At 40.8% G+C, this 23,409-nt stretch overlaps 1 protein-coding gene across 2 annotated transcripts in view; it reads right to left on the reverse strand.

The window, feature by feature from the left end:
• Positions 1-23,409, reverse strand: part of DUSP22 (dual specificity phosphatase 22) — a 43,510-nt gene that overhangs the window by 16,012 nt on the left and 4,089 nt on the right. For both annotated transcript variants that reach the window (XM_017828736.1, XM_017828737.1), the window contains exons 2-3: positions 21,210-21,243; positions 13,149-13,231 (exon numbers count right to left, since the gene is read on the reverse strand). In XM_017828736.1, the coding sequence (XP_017684225.1) occupies positions 13,149-13,231; positions 21,210-21,243 (117 nt within the window). The remainder of the gene's footprint in view (positions 1-13,148; positions 13,232-21,209; positions 21,244-23,409) is intronic.

Genomic DNA, 23,409 nt, shown 5'->3' on the forward strand with positions numbered 1-23,409 from the left:
TAACTCTGGAGCACAGTATGCCAGAAGGTTCGCTCCTCCAGCAAGTTGTTCCGCAGATTTCAGAAGCTATGGCACATGCTGAGTGCTTTTCACAGGCTGAGTGTAGAGGGACTTTCAGATAATGTTCACTTTAAAAGCAGAAGTAGCACCAGGACAAGTTTAAGACCCACAGTGTTCTTTTTTTGTCATGCCTGGCTAGTTCCAACTACTGAAAGCAATCACGAAACTAGCCTGTGAGAGACCACACATGGTACTGAATGGCTCATCCAAAGCCTGATCCTGGGCATCTTCAGCACTTACAATTTCCAGTGAAGCCCACAGTGCACTTTTCACTACTGTGCTCACAAGTGCTCAGCATCAGCCTGTTAACCTTATTAATAAAGCTTCTGAGGCAGGAGATGGTTAAAGTTACTGGAATATGGTATTTTGACCGATGCATGTCACCTGTGTTTTTGGAAGGCTGTGGTGATGGACTCCTCCCTGCGAGGAAATAATCACACACTCAACTCAGAAATAGTTAGAGGTGGGATTTCAAAAGTACTGTGCAGTGACCTAACCCAGCTCCCACAAAAATCAACAGTGAAACTCTCAGTGACTTCGAACCAAACATAGTTTGGCCAGAGAATCCCACCCTCCTGAGAATCCCACCCTACCATCGAGTTTTGCTTCTCTAGGTTGAAATAATAAATTATAATAATAGGATCAAATATCATTCATCATAATTGGATACCTGAAATACAACACCACCACAAGATTGTATGGGCCAGGTATTCATAAATGAGACTCATGATTTTTCATGTAGATAGATATTCCTGCGTTGATTGCTGGAATTAGTTTTTTCTCACACACGCTGTATAGACTTTCTTTTTTAAACGTATTAGCAATAGAAAGATACGTCATTACTGAACGCTGCTGTCTGTGGCTCTGTTTGAAAAAAACTACCCCAGGATCAAAATATTTTTATATTTGTGCCCCAAGACACTGCTGTCTTTCCTGTGCACATATCCTACAGATAAATTCGAAGAACTGTCCCAAGGGGACCTTTTGAAGCAGAACAATTAAAATCAAGCAAGCAAATAGCTACCTACAACATTTTAGATGTGGTACTAGCATGCAAGAAAGAAACATCACTGCTTTTTTACCTACCAGTTTGCCATTCTGAAACTGCAAAGCATAAAAATGTTAGGTGGCAACAATTACTGAAACAGCGACTAAGAGTAAGCTAAATCAAAAGACTGTTGAAGAATCAGGCAGACCAGCTCCTAGTGAAAATTTCAAAAGGTTCCAAATTAGTAGCTAGTCAGCAGTTTCATTAAATAAACCTGAATCTGGCTGCAGATGCAATATGCCAAGGTGAACCAAATCTGCATACTGAAGATGGAAAAACAAATATAAATTTTATGTCAACTATATGAAGTCTTTATTTATTTATTTTTAAATTAACTATACTTCATTTCCTAGGAATGACAATTTCTAATAATTATATAGTGAAGGAAGGACAGAACGATTCAAAACAAGTATTGTACCACTTCACCTACACACACTATATTAGGTGCTGCAGAATAGCTACTCATCCCAAAACATGGTATATATTCAAAGCAAAGTGAAAAGCTTGCAAAGCTTAAAAACTGATGAAAAGAGAAATACTATTTTAAATCCTACACGAAGTAATACATCCCCTTTATTTATCGAATACTGCTGATAATATGTGGTTATTCAAACATTTCTTCAGCTGACAGCTATGTCAGTCATGTCATATCTCTCCAAACACACTTTTTCCCAGATTACCCAATTAAAACAAAAAAAAAAAAAAATAATCAATCCAACATTTTTAATTACACAGAATCTATTCAGGTTCTCAGGTAATAAAACATTACATGCATATGGAATGTGTACAGACTCAAGCTCCTAGGTCAATGAGATGGTGAACAATGACATGCTTTTTTCTGCTTATCTCAATTCACTACTACTTTCCACTTGTTACTTTTAATCATTGCTCACTTTCCTTTCTTCATCAATCACCCTTGCCACCAAACACCCCTACCTTCCAAAACACACACACAGACACACACAGAGACACACTCTTCTCTAAACTTTTTGCTTATTATTCACATGGTGATCCTAACTGATGCCCTCATCAAATAAAAGCAGCACTCCCATTTCTTTCGGTGTATTTATCCTGAGGACATTGTCCTCCCAAAAAATCAGTAAACTAAAATATAATTTACTTTTTTTTTTCTGTTTCAGCAGAGTAACCACCAAAACTAGATTTCTGTCTCTCTTAGGCCCTGAAACTAAGTGCTACAGTTAAACCGATACAGTGAGAGCTAACAAAACTAGAGCAAGTATTGTGATTTCAAGATTGTCAAAGCTGAAACAAGCGAGAGTTAAGTAAAATTTCTAAAATTCACTGTTCTTTGAGAAACAACAACAGAACTTGCACAATTTCATCACAAATTCTGGAATTAGTAAGTCAGTTCTGCCGTAGCAACTATTAAGGTATTAAAACCAGATTTAGGTGCATATATACAAATGCAGAGGTATTACACTAAGTTAAGGTATTCATGGAATTGCAGTAATTTTCAAATTTCTAATTATTTTAGAGGTCGATCTACTGAAGTTAGAAACAGAACAGTTTTCTCACATTTGGAAAAGTCAGCAAAACTAAAGAACAAGACTTTCCCAATATCATTAGCTTTTAAAAAAGATAAATCTTTGTTATTAAATCCAGTATTTCATTCAGTGCTCAGGACTGTAACAGTCTAGTTTAAGGAAAACTCTGTTTCTATTCTACTTACTTATAATCTATTTAAAAACCCTCCAACTTCATTTTAACTGAACTTGTCAAAACTGGCATTTAGGTTTTTTAGTAGAACATACACAATTTTGCAGTAGCAAAATGACTTACCTTTAAGTGCTAAATGTCAGATAATGGGTCAGTGACTGAAAACAGGATCTCTCAAGAGCACACACAGATTTAATTGCACAATACCAAGAATGATTTCAGCTCCGAACTGGATAAAGTACAGAAAGTACTCTGAGACAAATGCAACACTTATAGGGATGATTGCTCCTTTGCAATGATCAAAGATATTCTGGAGTCATTAAGAATGATATTCAGTTTGATTACACCCTAAATTATACTAACATACAGTTTATATGTGAAAGAAAACTGTCGAGCGAATTTTATATAAAACAGAGTACTCTAGCAAAACATTCTGCATGAGAATAAGGACTAAAAATGCTACTCATTATTGCATGTTTAGTGGGTTTTCCAAGTAAATGTTTTTAAAGATATTTTTCAGAACATTGTCTCCTCCACTGCTGTATATACATTTATGAGGTTCTGGTTAGCACTGGAAGCCTGAATCTGGAATTTCAGATGTTAGAAGATGAGGAGAGGGACAAAGAACCTCAAATTACAAAATTTCTGCTCTCCAAGGGTGGGGGGGGAAGGGTCTGTAAAAAAAAAAAGTTTAAAAAGAGCAGGATTGTATTTTTGGCATTAAACTTCTCTATTTACAGTTATATAAAGATACCATCAACGACTTCCAAGAAATTTTTTTTTAACATAAACCCCTAAACTTAAATTTGTGAACTGAGATGCAAATAGAAAACCTCCAGCACCTGGTAAGTTCTTTCAGGTTAGTCAAAAACCATGTGTTAATTTGAGTCGTCACATCAACAGATGAGGACAGGAGGACTTATTTTTGTTTAGGGGCATTTCAGCAGAAAGGCTAAAGTGGGAAACAGCCAGCACAAAGCTTCCTCAAGCCAAATCAACATAAGTTTATAAAGGGTTTTGTCCAGTAATGCACCAAACTGAACCTGCTAAACTGAAAACCGTTCAACCGTTTGTTTGTCCTTTCAGTTACTTTCTGTAGCAATCACCATTAGTGCTGATTTTATTAATGACTCATAGAAAATGCATTTTTGTTTCAGCCAAAAAACAACCACTAATTGACTTTAGTGAACAACACACTTAGGTTTGGTTTTGAAAAATATTGTAAATGAAATTGCAATTACATGAACAACACGAACAGCAGCAAAAGCGATGCTCTTGCAGAATTTATACTTTTGGTTTGTGTTATCAGGAATAATACATTACTTTTTACAAGTCAGAGTTTTTTGCAATGTTGGTTCATGGTTTTCTTAGGAAGTAGTCTCAGTGACACTTCTGAAAAGCTCGTTATTATTAAGGCTGGAATGTGCCAATCATAAATACAAAGTGTCATGTTAAAGCCCTCATTCCCCCTCTCTCCTCTCTAAAATTATAAGAGAGAAATGTTGAAGACTTAAGGATTTTATTTTATTTGCATGGAGAGCTGTACTTATTATTTCTAATTCTAACCCTGGATTGCAATTCTAACCTGGCTCATCTGAAGGAATGCAGAGTGTGAGAAAACACCAATGAATTTGTATTAAATTGTGGTTTATCTCCTTTAGGTCACATCAAGAATATTTACAGAACTACATACTTCAGCTGAGAGGAAGGACTTTGTTAATCTCCCTTGACTACGTGACTTATTCAAGACCCTAGGCATGTCCAGGCATATCTAACATCTGAGCACTACCTATCACACTTCATCCCTGAACCCTCAAGGGGATCTCTGAGTACAAAATAAAACAATATATCCCAATCGCCTCTTTCTTTAAGGGAAAGCTGAAATATGATTACTCCCCCTCTGGAATACACTCACATTACTTTTTACAAGGGCACGTAGTGACAGGATAAGGGAGAATGGCTTCAAACCAAAAGAGGGCAAGTTTAGATTATGTATTAGAAAGAAACTCTTTACTGTGAGGATGAGGAGACACTGGAACAGCTTGCCCAGAGAGGCTATGAATGCCCCATCCCTGGAAGTGTTCAAGGCCAGGTTGGATGGTCTAGTGGAAGGTGATCCTGCCCATCGATGGCAGGGGAGGAGGAACTAGGTGATCTTTAAGGTCCCTTTCTACCCAAACCATTCTATAATTCTGTGATTAGAAGCATGGTCTAACATACTCTCCACATCATGTCCTCTGCATGAGCAGGTCAGAGCACTTGTCCCTGTTCTGGTTAACACCGCATCCAAGCAAAAAGAAACACCAGGCGTTTACTGCTCTAAACATCTCTTGTGCAAACAGCTCACCACTGAAAGCTTCAAACAGTCCTCATCCTCTCCTTGCTGCCACTATAGGAACGTGCTTCCCTTGGCATAGCTCATGTGCGATGAGCAATTCAAACTGTGAACTAATTTAGTGTATTACCAAAGCAGCCTCTGCCAAGGGTACCCCATGATGAAGGCCTGGCCTGACACACTTTAAAAGCTGCTTTGTGGAAGTCTCTTGGTGGCTTCTTAGTGGGCTACCAATATCATTTTTTGAAAAATTAGTCAGAGCTCCCAACTTCACAGGCAGAACCAATGTCAGACGGGGCATTACTTTAAATTAGAATTGTCTGGTGCCGCTACACCTGAAAGAAAAATGGTAGCTTTTTTGCTCAGCTTGGTCTTCTGAAACATCTCATAAGGGGAAACCCTTACCATGAAAAGGCAGTGAAACATCATAGAAGAAAGTTAAGGGTTTTGTTAGAAGAAGTGCTTGTACACTTTCTCTTGAAGTTAGCACAACGGCTGAAAATCAACAGCTTCTAACATTGGTGATATAAGAGTTCAGCGCCATGGATGGAAAAACTACAGTCCGACAACTAAATTATTAATTTGTAGAGCTGATATTTATACAACTGCAGTGACCTTGCTATATGGTATCAGCAACTCTGATTTTGAAGGCTGTCTTGCTATCTCCCTCTTTAACAGTTTCTGTAAGTCTTTAGGTTGGATACTGATGATAGCAGAGCCTGTGCAGAGAACATGATGCCCAGCCATAACCCAGCAGACTTCACTCCTCATGTCATCAAGATGCAATCTGCATATATGAAAGGCCTCCTACAGTTCAAGACTTCTGCATGCTACCCAATATCGTAACACAGTTTTAACAGTTCTCACCTGCTGAGCAGCATCTGTCTAGAATAAGCATTTTTTAAAAAAAAAAAGTATGGCTGATTGGTTTCCCAGTTTTTCCCTATTTAGTTATTTTGTGTTGAGCAGTGATGCTTTTCAGTCCAGACAAATTCTTTCTGGACTACTATCTGTGTGAGGACAGTCCTCAGATAGTGAGGGATGAACAGATCAAGAGCAGCTGTGCAGAGAAGGACTTGGGGATGCTGGTGGATGAGAAGCTCAACACGGCCCAGCAATGTGCGCTTGCAGCCCAGAAAGCCAACTGCATCCTCGGCTGCATCAAAAGCAGTGTGGCCAGCAGGTTGAGGGAGGTGATTCTGCCCCTCTACTCTGCTCTGGTGAGACCCCATCTGGAGTGCTGCATCCAGCTTCTAACAGTACAGGCCCCCAGTACAGGAAAGACATGGACCTGTCAGAACGAGTCCAGAGGAGGGCCACCAAGATATTTAGAGGGAAGGAGTACCTCTCCTATGAGGAAAGGCTGAGAGAATTGGGATTGTTCAGACTGGAGAAGAGAAGGCTTTGGGGTGTCCTAATTGTGGCCTTCCAGTACATGAAGAGAGTCTACAAGAAAAAAGGAGAAGGACTTTTACAAGAGCATGTAGTGACAAGACAAGGGAGAATGATTTCAGACTGAGAGAGAGTAGGTGTAGATTGGATATTAGGGAGAAATTCTTTACTATGAGGATGGTGAGGTACTGGAACAGGTTGCCCAGAGAAGCTGTGGATACCCCATCACTGGAATTGTTCAAGGCCAGGCTGGATGGGGCTCTGAGCAACCTGGTCTAGTAAAAGATGTCCCTGTCCATGGCAGGGGGGTTGGAACTAGATGATCTTTAAGGTCCCCTTCCAACCCAAACCATTCTATGAATCTATGATTACAGAACAAAGCACTAAAGCAGCTTTCAGCACTTCCAAAGTTACCAGCTGGGAGAATGGGGGGCCATAAATTTTTCCTTTTTGTTTTAGCACAGGGTAATTCCTGTTACACACACAAAAATATGTAAAATCAATCCAGAAAGTGCAGTCATGAGAGAAAGAAGTTTTCTTTCTATTACCAGTTTCCCCAAACTGGTGATGGAATGAAAGAATTACAGAACTTAAAGAAGATGAGGCAAAAAGTTCCCCGATAGTAAACATTAAGTGCTAATAGCAGATATGATAAATTTCTATAGTCAAAACCAAAATAGCTGCAAAAATACTATCTACAAACTATGCCAAGCAGATTACTTGCATTGTGCCACAGCTGCCAGTTCAGTTCTTCTATAATAATTCAGTTTGCTTTCCTTTTCTAAAAGAACTGCATATGTATAGTCTAAAGATCATCTGTAAACATGTAAAACTATCAAGCTCAACTAAAACCGCATAAGATTTACAAAATGCAGCCGGACTTGAAAAATATGAAACGAGATTCCAGATCTAATGCAATCTGATATGAAAATATTATCTGTACTAGGTCCACAGGCTCTGACCATTTGATCTTAGAAACATTTCTCAGGTTTTTATAGATGTTCAGCCATTTAGCTCTTCACTTTCCTACACAGGTCTGGATTTACCAGCCAGTCACACTTTTTTTTTAAATTCATAATCTTGATCCAGCACTTCCTCTTGTGATTTCCCCAGCTGCAAGCTGCTCATTCTTAACACCTTATAAAACAGGTATTTCACAGCATTCAGCAGAGATAAAACAGGAGCAGAGAACTTACACAGCTTCACTGTAGCATCTTTATTTTTCTACGACTTCTCTTCCTCACACTTACTGGTTTTGTTCCAGTTACAGCATCTTTTCATTGGGTGTATTCTACTCATGCATATGACTGTTTACTGAGTATGAAAGATTGTTCTAGAAGATTATCACAGAGTTTTTTAATTCTGCTCTTCCCTTTCAGTTCAGCTCCTTAGACACTGAGTATTTGAAACTCTATTTCTACTCTGACAAAAATTTTAGAATTTGCAAGGAAAAAATATCCAAACTTCTTTATAAGACAACCTGGCTAAGAAGTTCTTTATTTCCAAAGACATAGTTCATTTAAGTTGTGCTGTCTGCACAAGCTAACAGACTGGACAAGAAAGATCATAGAATCATAAAATATGCTGAGTTGGAAGGGTCCCATCAGGATCATTGAGTCCAACTTCTGGTTTTGCATAGGACACCCCAAGAATCATACTATGTGCCTGAGAGCATTGTCCAAACGCTTTTTGAACTCAGACAGGCTGGGTGCTGTGACCACTTCCCTGGTGAGCCTGTTTCAGTACTCAACCACCCTCTGGGTAAAAAACTTTTTCCTGATATCCAACCTAAACCTCCCTTGACTCAGCTTCATGCCATTTCCTCAGGTCCTGTCACTGGTCACAAGAGTGAACAGATCAGTACCTTCCCCTCCTCTTCTTCTCATGAGGAAGTTATGGACTGCAATGAGGTTTCCCCTCAGTCTCCTCTTCACCAGGCTGAACAGACCAAGTGATCTCAGCCGCTCCTCATACGGCTTCCCCTCAAGGCCCTTCACCATCTTCATAGCCCTCCTTTGGACAGTCTCTAATGGCTTATTATCTTTTTTTAATTGTGGTGCCCAAAACTGCACGCGGCAGTTCAGTCAGCAGTTAGCTCTTCTCTGCCTTCCCTGTCCCTCCACCCACCTACCATATCAACATTTTTATTTAAGTAGTCATCAATTCAGGAAAAAAGAGGGGAAAACCAGTGTTCTGCATGTACCAGATTAAACTGATATTATTAATGACATCAGAATACAAAGAAAAAACAAACAGATAACTGTCCTCTGAAGGTGCTCTGGTTAACTATGTAGAGTGATGGGGAAAAAAAAATCAACATATTGAAAATAAAAACAAAACAAATATTCTGTAGCAATAGAAAACAAAGAAAGAAAACTGACATGCACACAGAAGCAGTACAAATGCAAAAAGCCACTCAATGCAGTTTGTCATAGAGTGAACAACAGAAGGCTTCAGTGGGAAGGGACAGTACAGGAATGCACCCATAAACTCTTACTGATTTAAGATCTGCATTAGTGTGATCGTTACAATGTCTGAGTGCTGCGTACAAAGCTTCCTGCAACGCAGCAGTAGTCAGTTTGACAATGATAATGCTAGAAATAAATTAATGCCAAAGGACTCCACAACCACAGGCGACTGCTAATGGGATTCATACATTTACTAGATCAAACCTCTGGTGCAGGTCAAGAGCAGCAGTAACATTACTGGTAACTGACAAATGTGTGGTGGACTGCGTGAAAGAAGTTGGTAGTTTCAGTCCATTTTGTGACTGGTGGACAGGTGTCTGCAATGCACAAAACAGTCACCACGATCGTCACCTCAAAGTGTCTCAGACAGACCAAGGACTGTGAAATGATATGGCTATAGAATGCAAAGCTCAAAGACCTCTGCATGCGAGAAAACCCACCATTGCCTCTGGAAATATATTTCAGCAATTACTAACCCTCATGGTTACTTCCAGTCAAAAAGTGACTTGTCATTTGCCAGCCACAATGGCACACAGTTCTGAAGTGGGTTTTCTACATGGGGACCCAGAGAATCCCTATCCATCCCTGCCTCTGGGCATAATCCCTCTCTGGGACAGGGTCCGAGCACCCATCTGACCAGAAGAACTCTGAGCACCTCTCCCTCCCCCAGAACTCATGCTGTACTCCTTGCTGTGCTACACACAGCAATTGCTGCCTGCTCTAACAGGTTCACATTCTTCCTGTCCTGGGGACCTCAGAGTTGTGCACAATACCCCAGGTCTCACCAGAGAGAATAGGGGCAGAATCACCTCCCTCAACCTGCTGGCCACACTGCTTTTGATGCAGCCCAGAATACAATTGATTTTCTGGGTTGCAAACACACATTGCTGGCTCATGTCCAGCCTCTCATTAACCAGCACCCCAACTCCTTCTCTGCACGGCCGTTCTCGATCTGTTCATCCCTCAGCCTGTGCTGATACCAGGGGTTGCCCTGACCCAGCTGCAGCACCTTGCACCTCGTCTTGTTAAATCTCATGAGGTTCCAAAAGGCCCACTTCTTGAACTTGTCCAGATCTCTCTGGATGGCATCCCATCCTTCAGGTGTGTCAACCACACCACTCAGCTTGGTATCACCTGCAAATCTGCTGACAGTACACTCAGTTCCACTGTCTACATCACTGATGAAGATATTGAACATTACTGGTTCCGATACAGACCCCTGAGGGGCACCACTCATGACTCATCTCCATCTGGACACTGAGCTATTGACCACTACCCTCTGGATGAGACCATCTAACCAATTCCTCATCCACCACAGTCCAGCCACTAAATTTGTATCTCTCCTGTATAGAGCAGGATATTGTGGGGGACCACGTCAAAGGCCTTACAGAAGTCCAGACAGATGACAACCTGTTGGATAGACCAAACAGGTCACTGCCAGACACACTATTATTTAAAGCACACTTGGAGACATGTTTCCTTATCTACCTTTCAGTGTCTCACATTCTGAACAGATATTTTAAATCCTGAACTCTCGAGAAACAGAATAGAAAGCAGGTGGCAAGAAACCTAATTATTCTCCTCTGTATATGGCTTTTGTGTGGATTTATAAAACATCTGTGACTGTTCCATGGGCAGCCATCCAAAGTGCTCTAGAGGAGCCAACTTGATTCACCAAAGCTACTGCCTCTGTGCCTCTGCAGAAGCACACATGGTGCTGTTGGACACTGTTCTTACTCATTTCATCTGAAATAACATACCTTGTTCCATACAGTATGCAGTCCTTTCTCTTGGACACGCTACCAGTTATCTACAGGGTTTTTTGTGAGATAGACATATATATCACAGGAACCCAGACAGCCAAAAAAGGCCAAATTGTCTCTGTTGACAAGTTACTAAAACACTACTGGTTTTTTAATGTCTAAAAACGGCTTACCTTCCTTAGCTTGCACAGAAAGCTTTGTCTCATGAAGTATTTGTAGCATTTCCTACAGGCTGACTGGGAAGTACTTGAGATAAAATAGTGCTTGCAAAAGACAAAGGCAACTACCACAGTTGAAGAAAAGGCAGCTTTTTACAGGTGATCAGCATTCACGTAAATACATACACATAAAATAGGGAATCTCAGGCAAAAGATATTCTCTTATCACTGCAATTGCATGTTTAAAGGTCCAAATAACATCAAATGAATTTTTGAACACAAATATAGTCACTCCGTGAGTGAAATCTGAGGAGAAAGGTGATGAGGGATACACACAGGGAAAGCATTCCCATTTTATTTCAGTAGACATGAGAACAGTCCCCAAGCACAATGCAGATACACAAACTGAAAACAAACCTACCTACAATCTGGCAAGGATGTAAATAACAAAGGAAGTAACAAAACCTAACAGAAGTTTTCTAGGCTGTTCTTCCTAAACAGAAGCATTCAGTTGCAAACAATCACCACAGTAAGGCCACGGCTGATAAAGTAATTAAAATTAACTCAGCTCCCAAACAAGCGGAATTTGAAATCCTTCCACTACTTTAGGAACTGGGGAGAAGTTTTAACAGTTCTTTTCCAGACCACTGTCACATAAAGGAGTATACTGCATGCTGAGAAAATCAAAGACAAAGTTGGAAGAAGGGGTGATTAAAGCAGATTCATCCTCAACCAGCCACTGCTTGTTCCCGTGACACTGTAACTTTTGAGACACTGTTATGAACCAGATTGGGAACAGATCTGGGTAAATATAATCCTTCATGGCTTTTGTGGCAGTAGCTAGAGGAAGAAATGGTGACTCGGTTATACTTAACTCTCAAAAGCTCCCGGATCTATTTACCATGCAGCCTCACAAACAGATGCACCACCATTAAGTAGGGAGGTGGTGTGTGGGCTGCCAAAACCACCACCACCACCAGAAACACTGGCCTGAGGCTGCAGCTGATCTGTGCCATAATTAGTCTCCCTACTTATCTAATCATGATAAAACAAAACAATCTTCTATTCATTTTAAAGACCAGCATCCTACAGGGAACATTATATCTCACTCACTCAGCACAAGTGTTTATCTCTTCAACTAAGAGCACTCTTGAAATTCAGTCTGTTTCAGACTTAACAAGTATCAGGCACAACAGAAATCAAATAGGTAGTATAACAAAGTCAACACCTAAAACTCTAGTCCAGCACATTTATAAGTTCAAGGTCAACCCTTAATTCATCGTTACCTTGATATTGGTTTTGATTGTGATATACTGAAGACACTTTTTTGTTTGGCTTACCTATTGACTTGCCTGGGACAGGAGGAAATCCTGTAGTTTAAGGACTGAATTCACTAGAGACTTTTTACGTGAGAATGAAAAGCAGACATTCCCAGCAGCATACGGGGGTAACATCAGCAACTGCCTTACCTGCTATTTTGCCATATTTCAAGAGAAGTAGAATGCAAGGAAGCAATGAACAAATTTTAGGGGACAATAGTTCCTGACATAAATCAAATAGCAGGATTTTAAGGTGTGGCAAAGCCCAGTCAGACTCCCCTTTTTCCATAGGAAACTGGTATAAAGAAGAAAGCATAACAGTCCAACACAGGAGAACTGTAGCCTGGTCCCACCTCAAGATAACACAGCAAATTACAGGTCTTCAGATCAGTTTTCCTGCAGTAAAATGGGGAATAATACTTTATATTAAAGTGTTGGAAACTACAGATGCCCCGATATATCAGATGTATTTATATAATACATCAGGGGGATCACTGATTCCTCCTACACCCCAAGTGTAAATAAGGCTATTTCACATAGAAAAGGACTGCAAACCTCTTAGACAGCCATCTGCTACAGAGATTCAAGAAAGGAGCCCACGTACAAAGTAGGGTTGGAGTGGAGATGGAATGTTGTTTATGTGATGCTTGAACTCCACAGAGAAGGAAACGTACCTTTACTATTAAATTAATAACATAATACCATTACTTTGGTACATCGACACTGTAATTCTTTTCCTTTGTCAGTTAGATTTCTTGTTGTTATAACAGCAGCTACAACAAAATCTGTGTCTGGATGCCAAAACCACAGCTGTCAAGAAAATCAGTCTCAAAACACCAATTGCAGAGAACAAGAAATTAACCCCGAGATGACTGTAGCAGTCAACTACAAAGTAAGGATTTACTATGGAGTCCCCCACACCTCTTACCTCAAGCATAGGGCGGGCACTGTCATGGATTGAAAGAATGTGCGTAATGTTATTCTTACTCAATTGCTCTACATCTCGGGCATCTGTGACAGAGGGAAAAAAAGAAGAGAAATTTTTTAATCTCTTGAAATAGCCCACTCCCCTTTCCATTGTGCATGTTGAAAAGCCACCTATCATCGGTACATTTTTCTTGAAGCTTCATAAAGTAAGGCAAAACCCCAAATGCAGCTATTCTAGAACACCATAATCAGAGTGGGTAATGGGAAGACACACTTCTAACTCCAAAACAAATTACATACTATATAAAGAACAAGCTTAAGTGACTCAGGAATGTGTTTTTAAGTCAGAAGTTTCATGTATTTTGCATCTGAAATATAAGTTTATGCATGCTTCCGTGCAGGTGATGGCCATCTGAACACGCAGTCAGAGCTGTACAAGAAATAGTTTGCCTCCTCTCTACCCACAAATCCCCCTTCAGGAGAAACATTTTCACTTGGGAGACAGACCTTGTGATATTCAGGTCTGAGAAGGCAAGCCAACCATATTCCTTGAATTATTAACGGACAAGCCAAAACAATAACTACATTCTTACTTCCTGTGAACCAGTAGGAAAAAATGTGCATTTAGCCAATACATACCATAATTTAGAGTCTAAAGAGAGATCAAGATGATAAAGATATCGAACGTATGAAAAAGCAAAATGCTACAGCAAGGAAGTGCAGTTATGAAAAGGTGTTTCCTAGACCAAGGGGTTTCTAACATTCAAAACTGGAAAGAAAACTGGGGCGACTGAAAAGTTGATGCTAGATATTGCGAAAGCATAGGCTTATTTCTGTGAGGAAAAAAAAAGTTAAAATAGACTACCTGTCATCAGTGAGCAACTTTCCCCATATTAAACTATCAGCATGCCAGAAAATTACCCAAAAGAACCACCAATACAGGTAAAAGTTAGCGTGTATCCATTTGTCCATTTACTTTTGACCCTTTTGCTTGAGAATGGCACAGCACACCATGGCAATTACAGCAGTGGTTTTGTGATGTGAACACCTGCCTTCGAAATCTGCCCATCCAATCTGTTCACACTAGCCTGGTTGCACACAAAAAAAGAGCACTGACCACAAAGGTTTCAAACTGGCTCTCTCTAGGTACAAAAATAACAATAGCATCACCTGTACATTCTTTATGTACGTGCAAGAGTTCAATTAGCATCTCTTGTGTCATCTTATCCACCTACTATAAAGTTTCAATGCCTTTTCTACATCACAAAGAGGAACTGGACATTTAATTATACTGTCGCATAGACAAGATCCATGTGAGCACAGTAACGGGCAATAAAATTTAAACTCAATCCTAATGAAAGCTTTTCTACAGCTAAAAAATTGGAGAGTGAAAACTTCATTGATTTTACTCACTACTGGTCAAGCCTGCATGATCAACACAGATGTCTAACCCTTCAGAAGAGAATTAACACAAATTCTGTCTGAAACAGAACTAATGTCTAGCTGCACAGAACAATTAAAATTTCCTAAAAATCGCAGAGTAAACATTTTGAAGAAGAAATGCTCATGTTTGCCAGGAGAGGTCTTCTAATCCACTTGACCTTCATATTTTGTTAACAGTTTATAGGACAGTCTTGATTCCTTAGGGAAAAACTAAGCAGGTAAGGATTTGGAAGCCCATAAACCAGCCCAAGTGTCCCTAAAAATCGCTGCTTTCTGTTTTACAAAGACTAAGAACAGATTTCAGAGCCTGCTGGCTGGAACTCATGAAACTAATGTATACCTAGCACAATGAGACCCCAATCTCTAAATATCAATATGACCTACATGGTAAGAAATGGTTTGCCACACAAGGCAAACTTCTTTAAAAGAAGATATGACCCAAAGTAAACGTTGGCTGCTTTGAACCAGTCTGAAAGGCCTAGTGGACACAGTATAACTCAAAATGACTGAAATATCTTATTTCTTCAGTTAACCAAGACTTAGGCTAAGGGAATTTCAGCAAATCAAAACTATACAGTGAGATTTCAGATATTTCTAGAAACAAGTTGGAAATGGCCATCCCAGATCTACATCCCAGAGTAACCAGCAGGTCCTCAATATATTTAGGAAACAATCAATCAAATCACTGAAGTAGAGAAGAAAAAGCTTCCCAGCCAACGACTGTATTATCTGGATCTAAATTTCAAACAGTTTACAGAGGGGAAATTCCCCAGCACCTGCGTAAGTCTCTACAGATACTATAGATAAAGCTATTTAAACAGCAGTACAAATAAGATATCCTGTCACTCATGGTCTCATACCATAAATAACAAAAAAAAAAAAAAGGGTTATGTAAAGAACCACCAAAAGCCAAAAGAACCACCATCACCACAGCAATTCTAATTTCTTTACTGAAGCACAGTGCTATACAAGCACATGCAGGCTCACATTTTGAAATCACAGTGTGAAACACCCTATTTTCAAACTTTAAGATCAAACCTACCTATCAGAGCTCATCTTGTGCATCCTCTAAAAGGTCTCTCAAATGTGGTATTACTCTTTACAGCAGGTTACCTAATATTCTGTTTCATACATCAAAACACTTCTCAGCTGATGTGGACTTCTGAGTAAAGCCTTCTGGAAGATCACTCCTCACACAAAAGGACACAATTCACACTGGGGAAATCATCTTCTCTTCCCCTGCATTTAGCCTATTTTCCCTCAGTTTGACTCTATGACTCCTAGTTCAACCTCTACTCATATGCAGAGAGTTGGAAACACTTAATCGTAAAAGCAATGCCAAAGTCATCAAAATAGGACCAGGGGGCTGTCACAATTTGTTTCCCTGCAGCTCTGGGAAGCCTTATGGTGTGGCTGGGGAGCAAATCACCTAGTGCAGTGTGCTTCCATCCCCCATAAGCAAAAAGGAGACAACACTGTTCCAACCACTCCAATTATGACACATCAATGACTGAAGGACTCCAATACTAGAGTGGTGAAGTCTCAAATGTACCTACAACCATTTTCTCTTACTTTAGTATTTTAGTGCTTCCATGGAGACGCAAGGTGAGGGATAAATATTTCTCCCTTTGTAGAGTTAGATGGAAAGAAACAGCTGTGGAGTCTTTTCCACCTCTACTGCTAACAATAAAATACAAAAGCATGCTGCCAGGAATAGGGGGGCAAAAAAGCATTACAGTGATATGGGCCTGATCTGCAACACTTGACTGTAACTCACTTGTGAATTTTAAATACACAAGTTTAAATACATCCACAAAATAAGTGAGATTAGTTTCAGTTTATTTTCATTTTGTCACCCCTCTTCCCATTAGCCAGCTACTAAAGACATCCTCCCTTCTTGATTCTCCAAAGCCCACATTTCTGACTTTTTAAGTCTGAGAAGACAAACATACTCCTACAACACAGTAAGATAGTATTAAGTTTTCAGTATAACATTTTAGGTTAAGTAGAGAAAACCGAGGTAAATGCTTAAAGAAGGCAAGTCAGCCTTGCCTTGTACTTAGGTACAACAGTGTTAAGTCTTAATCTGCAGATGCATAGAGACTACAGTTTCATCATCACCAGATGTTGTAGGGGTTTTTTTAAATCAAGTAACTTTATTTTCTGCTTTGGAGAGAACTAGAGATGGACACCTAAAGAAAAACCTTCCCCATCAGGAGAGCTTTGTTCCCAGTCCTGTTATCTGCACTTACAGAGACACACACAGAAACTAAGCGTGTGAACAAAAGATCCATGTCTCCTTTCTCCACTTCACACTATGTTCTAGTACATATTCTGACCCACCCTCTCGGAAGGACTTTTTCGGGGAATGAGAAAGGTGGGGAAACGAGTTCAGTACTCTGTTTAATCAGAGCACCTATAAATTGTCTTCCTTCAAAAGATTAACCTGAAAAAGGGAATGGTATCTTCACCCTCTCCTGTTTTCAGTACCTGAAATTAAATCTTAGAAAATGGAACTTTAAAACCAACATTAAGCAGATGATAATGGGAATTAATGGAATCTAGAAACACAGCAGAACCACTTGGTGGACACTGCCTTTTTATACGCTTAATAATGGGAAGGGCAAAAACTTTCCCAAGACTCTCCAGATCATCCACAGCAACACTGGACTCTTCGGGGGGAATTAAACCTCTTATTGTGGCTTTCCCCTTCAAATTAAAAAAACCCCAAATATTCCATTGGAAAAACCTTGAATGATTACAAGCAAGGCAGGACACAAGCTCTTTAATATTGCAGGTAGAAACACTCTTGCGTCCTGGTTCTTGCTACTGCTACACCTTTTCGTTTGGAAGCAAACTGAGCACCCATTTAAATCTTTTATCAGAAGAAATGGATTTTTTTTCCATTTGTGCAGAGAAACAGTCTGTCCTGTCAATCCCGTAATGAACAAAGCACCCATTTTCATTGTAAGCACAGGTGACTTTCAAGAGACCTCAGGTCACTAGTGCAGAAGACACATGGACTTGCAGTACCATAGTATATTCTTTGTCTTTTGAGGCATTTCATCTCTAAGGTACAACAGAAACAAACCAAATTTTCCCCAAAACTAGAGGCGGGAAGAAGAGTTAACTGCCTCTTTCTCTTCCCTCATTTTTCTCTCTTAGCACCCTACCCTCCCATTTGCAAAGAAATAACTCCTCCTTCACTTTCACAGAAGAAGCCCAAGAGCTCTGTTTCCTTCTGGACTTACAGACCAGACTCAGTCTTGGTATTTTGTACGGACACCTATGGTTCTTCTTGATTTTTTTCTGCCCTCTAGCTGTGCAATCTCAAATACACCCTCTCAGGAGCATACCACAATTTTAATGTGCTACTGATGAGCTTGTAAGATAAAAAGCACTTGAACACATGCCAAGATTCGTGCTTTTTCAGGAAAGTTTTTCAGATACATAATCAAGCCCTGTGGACTAGGGGGATTTCAAGAGATATTTCAGTGCTCTCCATAATCAGGACTACACTAACTTTCTACCCTGAAGACCCTTAAAGTGGTTATTAAAGCCCCTCTCATTCTATGTGCTTAAAGGTTTGTGCAGCAGCAAACAAAACAGAAGCAGCAAGCTCAGTTCCCATTTCTACCACAGGTTCATTTCAGTAGTTTTTCCTGGGCCTCAGTTTATCTCCCAGTTAACTGCAGAAGAGTTCGCACTGCTCTGTCATAGATTGTTTTTATGTTGATTAGGCCTAAAAGTAGAAATATTTCTGAATATTGAATAATAATTCCCCAATCAGAACAATTGCTGTCTGCCTTCTCCAGGCAACAGCCCTCTGAAATTACAGTGTTTAGCATCCCTAACACCATGCTTTCTCTCAGCAGGAAGGCACCTATCTGGAACAACTGTGCCTTTTCTCCATCTGTCAGTATCCCCAGAGGTCTCTGAGGCAGCAGGGAGACAAGAGTGTGTGTAGAATGGTATTTTGATACAGCTCTGGAAACTGTTGCCTGCCAAGGGTCCTCGAGGTGCCACTGGGGAAAGGCTATCCTCCAGAGGGCACATCAGAGCAATTTAGACATTCCTCTGACTCAGCTTTTGGAGAAGCTCCCTCCTCTCTAGCCCCTGTTCAAGGACCCAGACCCTCAGCCCTGTATCCAGGTGAGATGCACAAAGCCAGGGAATCAGTGTTTCCTCCTGTTACTGACAAGATGCAACTTTACTCAATTCAAGCTACTAAGAAGAAGCTGAAGAAATGGGAGACTAGTCAAAAGTACATTACAGGAAATAATGTTGTAAACCCATGTCTTTATATGCATCTAGTCATTTCAGCTGCCCAAATCAGGACATTCTGACCAGTCCCAACTGTATATGCTGCCCAGTATTTCTCAGCAGTCTCAAAACTAATCAGCCGCTTTTTGAAAAAGTACCACAAATCAGAACATGCTCCAAGAACACAGTAATCAAACTCCTCCAGAAAAAACCACTGGTAATAAACCTGTTCCTAAATGGGATGACTTCACTGCATGGAGAGTTTATTGCAACTGCTCCTAAGCAGTGAGGCAGGGGGGCGTTGAGGGGCAGGGGATGCAGAAAAAAGTGAAAATTGTAAAAGTATGCTTTTGTATTAGTGAAGGACAGTAACACCTCTCTTCTCTCTTCCTCTCCAGGTACAGTAGCTTATCTGATATTGAATCAGATGTTTGTGATGGTAGAACGTAATGATTAAATGCAATATGAGCAAAAGTCATAGCAGTAAATAAATGAATTTTTGTGTTTTTTAATCTGTTTAAAAAACCAGACCCCACAACACAAATACAGAGATTAAAACCAGCTCCTCTTTTACTCTCTCTTATGCAGGCAGCTGAAGCATTTCACCCTCTGCTTTTCTTTCAGCTAGGCTCCCAGAAACACTGCCCACTCACACCACCTTCAGCGCACACCTGTGCTATCCGCACAGGAGTGACCTGACGTGCCATTTAGGGACCGTTCCCAAGGCGCAAAGCTGAACAGCCAGGGTAGCACAGGCGAGAGGGTCATAGGCCCTAGCACTGGCAGAGATGCTGACTCACTCCACAACCTTGGCCAACTCCCTTCCACTGAAAACAGAACTGCACCAGCAAACAGATGCTCTGGCTGAGTTTCACTCCCCAGGGCAGACTGTCAAGGGCTTACCAGCAGGATGGCCACAGTGAGAGGGACAGATTGACTGCCATGTTACCACAGCTCATCCTGCCCACCTTGCCAGACTGCTCGAAACCTAAAGAACTCCAGTATCAAACATCCTCCCAATTCCACTCCTCTCCTAAATTACTTCAGACAAAGAAAACAAAAAGAGGAAGCAACATGGCTGTGACCAAGTTAGTTAATTTTGTCATCAGCCCATGCAGTAGTCCATCCAAAGTGTTTTCAAAACTATCCTCTTCACCTTATTTTCCTTTTTTCCTACTTGTTTCTTTTTTCTCCTTTTATTATCTACTTCCACCAATACGAATTCACCTCCATCCTCTCATTTTCCTTACCATGGCATGATTAACTCCCTCACATGCTAGCCTTTGTACTTGTATCTGTGGTGTGGCAAAAGGCAGCTTTTAACTTCACATGTACCTCCGGGCTGCCTCCCAAGGTGATTGGCTCCGCTTCCCAAGGGGCAGCAAGCACTGGACCCACAGTGTGGGCCAGTAGATCCAGTGGCAGGTAAATCAGGCAAAAAAACCACTGAACTCACAGGTTTCGGGATGGGGGGCAAGGAAGGAAGGGTGAGTATGAGGCAGAGAGAATGTGCAGCACCATCTAAATCCAATGCAGATGTTGCCAGTCTTAACAGACTGTTTGTAGTATCACTCAGACCAGAAAGGACAGGATATAGCAGTAGTCCCTACGAGCCCTGCTCTATTTTACCGAAGCATAGGAAATGTGGGGTCTACATCTATTAAAAAAACCTGTACATGCACAACTGGTTTACTTCTGAGTAGGGAGTGTCAGCTGGAACTGCTCTTAACAGAATGCTTTGAGAACAGGCCATTTATTTGGATGTCTACATAAAGTTTCCTGTTTGCTAAATATGACTGGTTTTCTTTACGCAGAAAATAAACCTCATGCATAAAGGAAAAAAATCCAGAGAAACTTACAGCTGCAACATGGACAGTACAAGTATCAGTGGTCAGACTGCAACCAGCAGACCTATCAGTCTCACAAGCGGTGATAACAGAAGTCTTTAGCAGTTGTTATAAATAACCAAAATAATGAAAGCAATGAGCATGAGGCATAGTAAGCCTTTACTTATAAGGAGGGCTTGAAATAAGCCTTACAAAGAATCTGCCTGGATCACAGGCTTGTCTGCCAAGCACAAGAATCATTTAAAGCAGGCCAGTGTTTAGGAATTCCAGCTGAAGCATGCTCCAAGGAGATGGCATTCATTTTTCTTTTCTCAAAGTACTTGCAGCGCAGCACAGCACACGGATGAGAGAGCAAACGACTTCTTCTTCAAGTTTACCAGGGGAATCCAGAAATGAAGCAAGATGGGGTTAAAAAGCTACAGAGATGACAGAGAATTCCAAGGGCCTGTGAAACAACACCTTAAGACCCCTGTTAAGTAACCTAGAGATAATGATAAAACTAATCTTACCTTTAAAGTTGCCAATGAACAAGCCAGGCAGAATCTGCGAGAAAGAAATATAGTATCAAATATAGATATCTTGTGGTAAGACAATTTGACAAAGTTCAATTTGCATACAGGATGGAACATACTACTTTAGCAGACTATTGTCAAATGCAATCTAAAACATGCTGACAACATTTCATGCCTCTTTGCAACCTTCTCAAACTAAACAGCTCTAGGCAAACCATGCCTTGACAGAGTTTGTTGGCAGCCAGGGGTTGTTAATCGTGAGGACTCTCACATAATGGAGGTTCTCCAAGGACAGCAGATGTGGTTTACAAATATGAAGTGGGCCTCGAAAAACACCCTTCCCCCTGCCCCCCCAGCAGGGTAAGAGTTACCCTCATGGAACTAATGATGAAACTTCACACAGCAAAGGTGATTTGCCTAAAGTTGCTACAGAAACTGGACAAAGCCCTGCAAAATGACATCCTTCGAGGCTTTTGAAGTGCAAAGCCATGCAGGTCAGGGCTGCAGCACTGTAGGGCTCTTAGAGGAAATCATTGCGAACAACGAACAACGACGACTTGTGTGTTCACATAGAAAGGAAACTGCTGAAAGTCCATGAGTTGTGTGTTTCTCTTCCAGATCTAACCACTCATCCTAACACTGCCAGAAGCCTGCACAGATCTCGATTACAGGACATTGTTTAATTTGGGAGTCTCAAGGTCTGCCCAAGGACCAGTCTGTGCAGTCTGAGGACATGTGCACATACACAGAGGCAGGTGACACCACAGTGCTACACCTCCCACCCTCTTATAACCCTCTTAACTTGGGAAGAGCAGTAAGACCTCAAAAAAACCCACACACACACCCCAAACACACATTTTCTGGCCAAGAATTTTGTTATCTGCCACCTGAAGTCTCTGACCCACACTCACATAGTTTGAAGAGACCAGAACTGTGGTGATGAAACCACACGATCCATTTTTCTTCAGTGCATGCTGAGCATACCACCAGTACAGATATGTCAGTGCTGACTTCCTAAACCCTTAGCAACACCCGGGTGTCACCACAACAGCAGCAACAGACTCTCAGACAGCTATTTAAAGGGAAAACTCCACCCATTTTGCTCGATCCAGCAGCTGTGAAGTTCTGAAAGTCATGAAGGACTTTTCATCAGGGATTATCACTACAGCCTCCGTTTCACTGCAGCCTTTCTGCTGAAAGGTAAACCAATCCACCATGCAAAGGTTAGCAGGCCAGCAGAAGAGCCAGCAAAATAGCTTCTGACCTGCTTTAACTGCAGGACTTTGGTTCAATAAAAGCATCATCATGTTCGCTGTTATTTATCTCGCCTTGCAGAAAACAGAAAGGTTGCAACACTTCTTGTACTCCCTGCAGCTTCAGTTTGTGCAAACATTCCTCCCTCTATGCTTTGCTGGGTGATCTTTCTCTACTTGCTGTGTCACATCAGCTCTAAACACAGTTCTCAAACTAATTCTCTAAACTCAGTTCTCCCCCTGATGGCTTCTCGAGGACCCTTGATATATCTTGATGCTTGTAGACCCTTGCCTGCAAATTAAGGGCTGATTGACAACACTACCTGGTCAAGAAAATGGTTCTTAAGTCTGGTACAAATACACACCTGTAAGTGTTGCAAAGATAAGCTCAGACAGCTTTCTTCCCTTTCCTTCCCTCTCCATTTGTAGAAATTCAACATTCTTACAAAGGCAGCAAAAATCCTCAGGGCAGTTTCCAATGCCAGAGTATCGAGTAGGGAAAAGAACCTTTACAACATCCTGTGGTCCCTTTCCACACTCACAAGACTCATGGTTTCAAGGGACAATTCAATAATTTAAGTACACTTGATGACTCTGCTAGAAGTGCAGCTCCAAGGCTACCATCCCAGGCTAGTAAATAGAAGCCTGTACCTGCTACAGAGAGGACAGTACAGAAGAGTCATTGCAAAAGAGGCCAAATTCTTGAAACAAAATCATGTTCTAAAGCGAAAGGGAGTCAAGTTATGAATGAATGTCACCAACCAGATCACCAACTTCAGCGTAACAAATAAAAAAATCAAAAACCCTTGCTGATATTTTTAAACAGCTGCCTAGTATTTCCTATCTGCAGCACAAATCTCCAATCACACCCTCACTACTGTAGACTATAGCATTTTAGACTCTAGGACACTATTTCTGCATCAAATGTGCACTCTCAAGAGACG

This window comes from Lepidothrix coronata, unplaced genomic scaffold (assembly GCF_001604755.1).
Source record: "Lepidothrix coronata isolate B3197 unplaced genomic scaffold, Lepidothrix_coronata-1.0 Scaffold152, whole genome shotgun sequence".
NCBI classification, from domain to species: domain Eukaryota; kingdom Metazoa; phylum Chordata; class Aves; order Passeriformes; family Pipridae; genus Lepidothrix; species Lepidothrix coronata.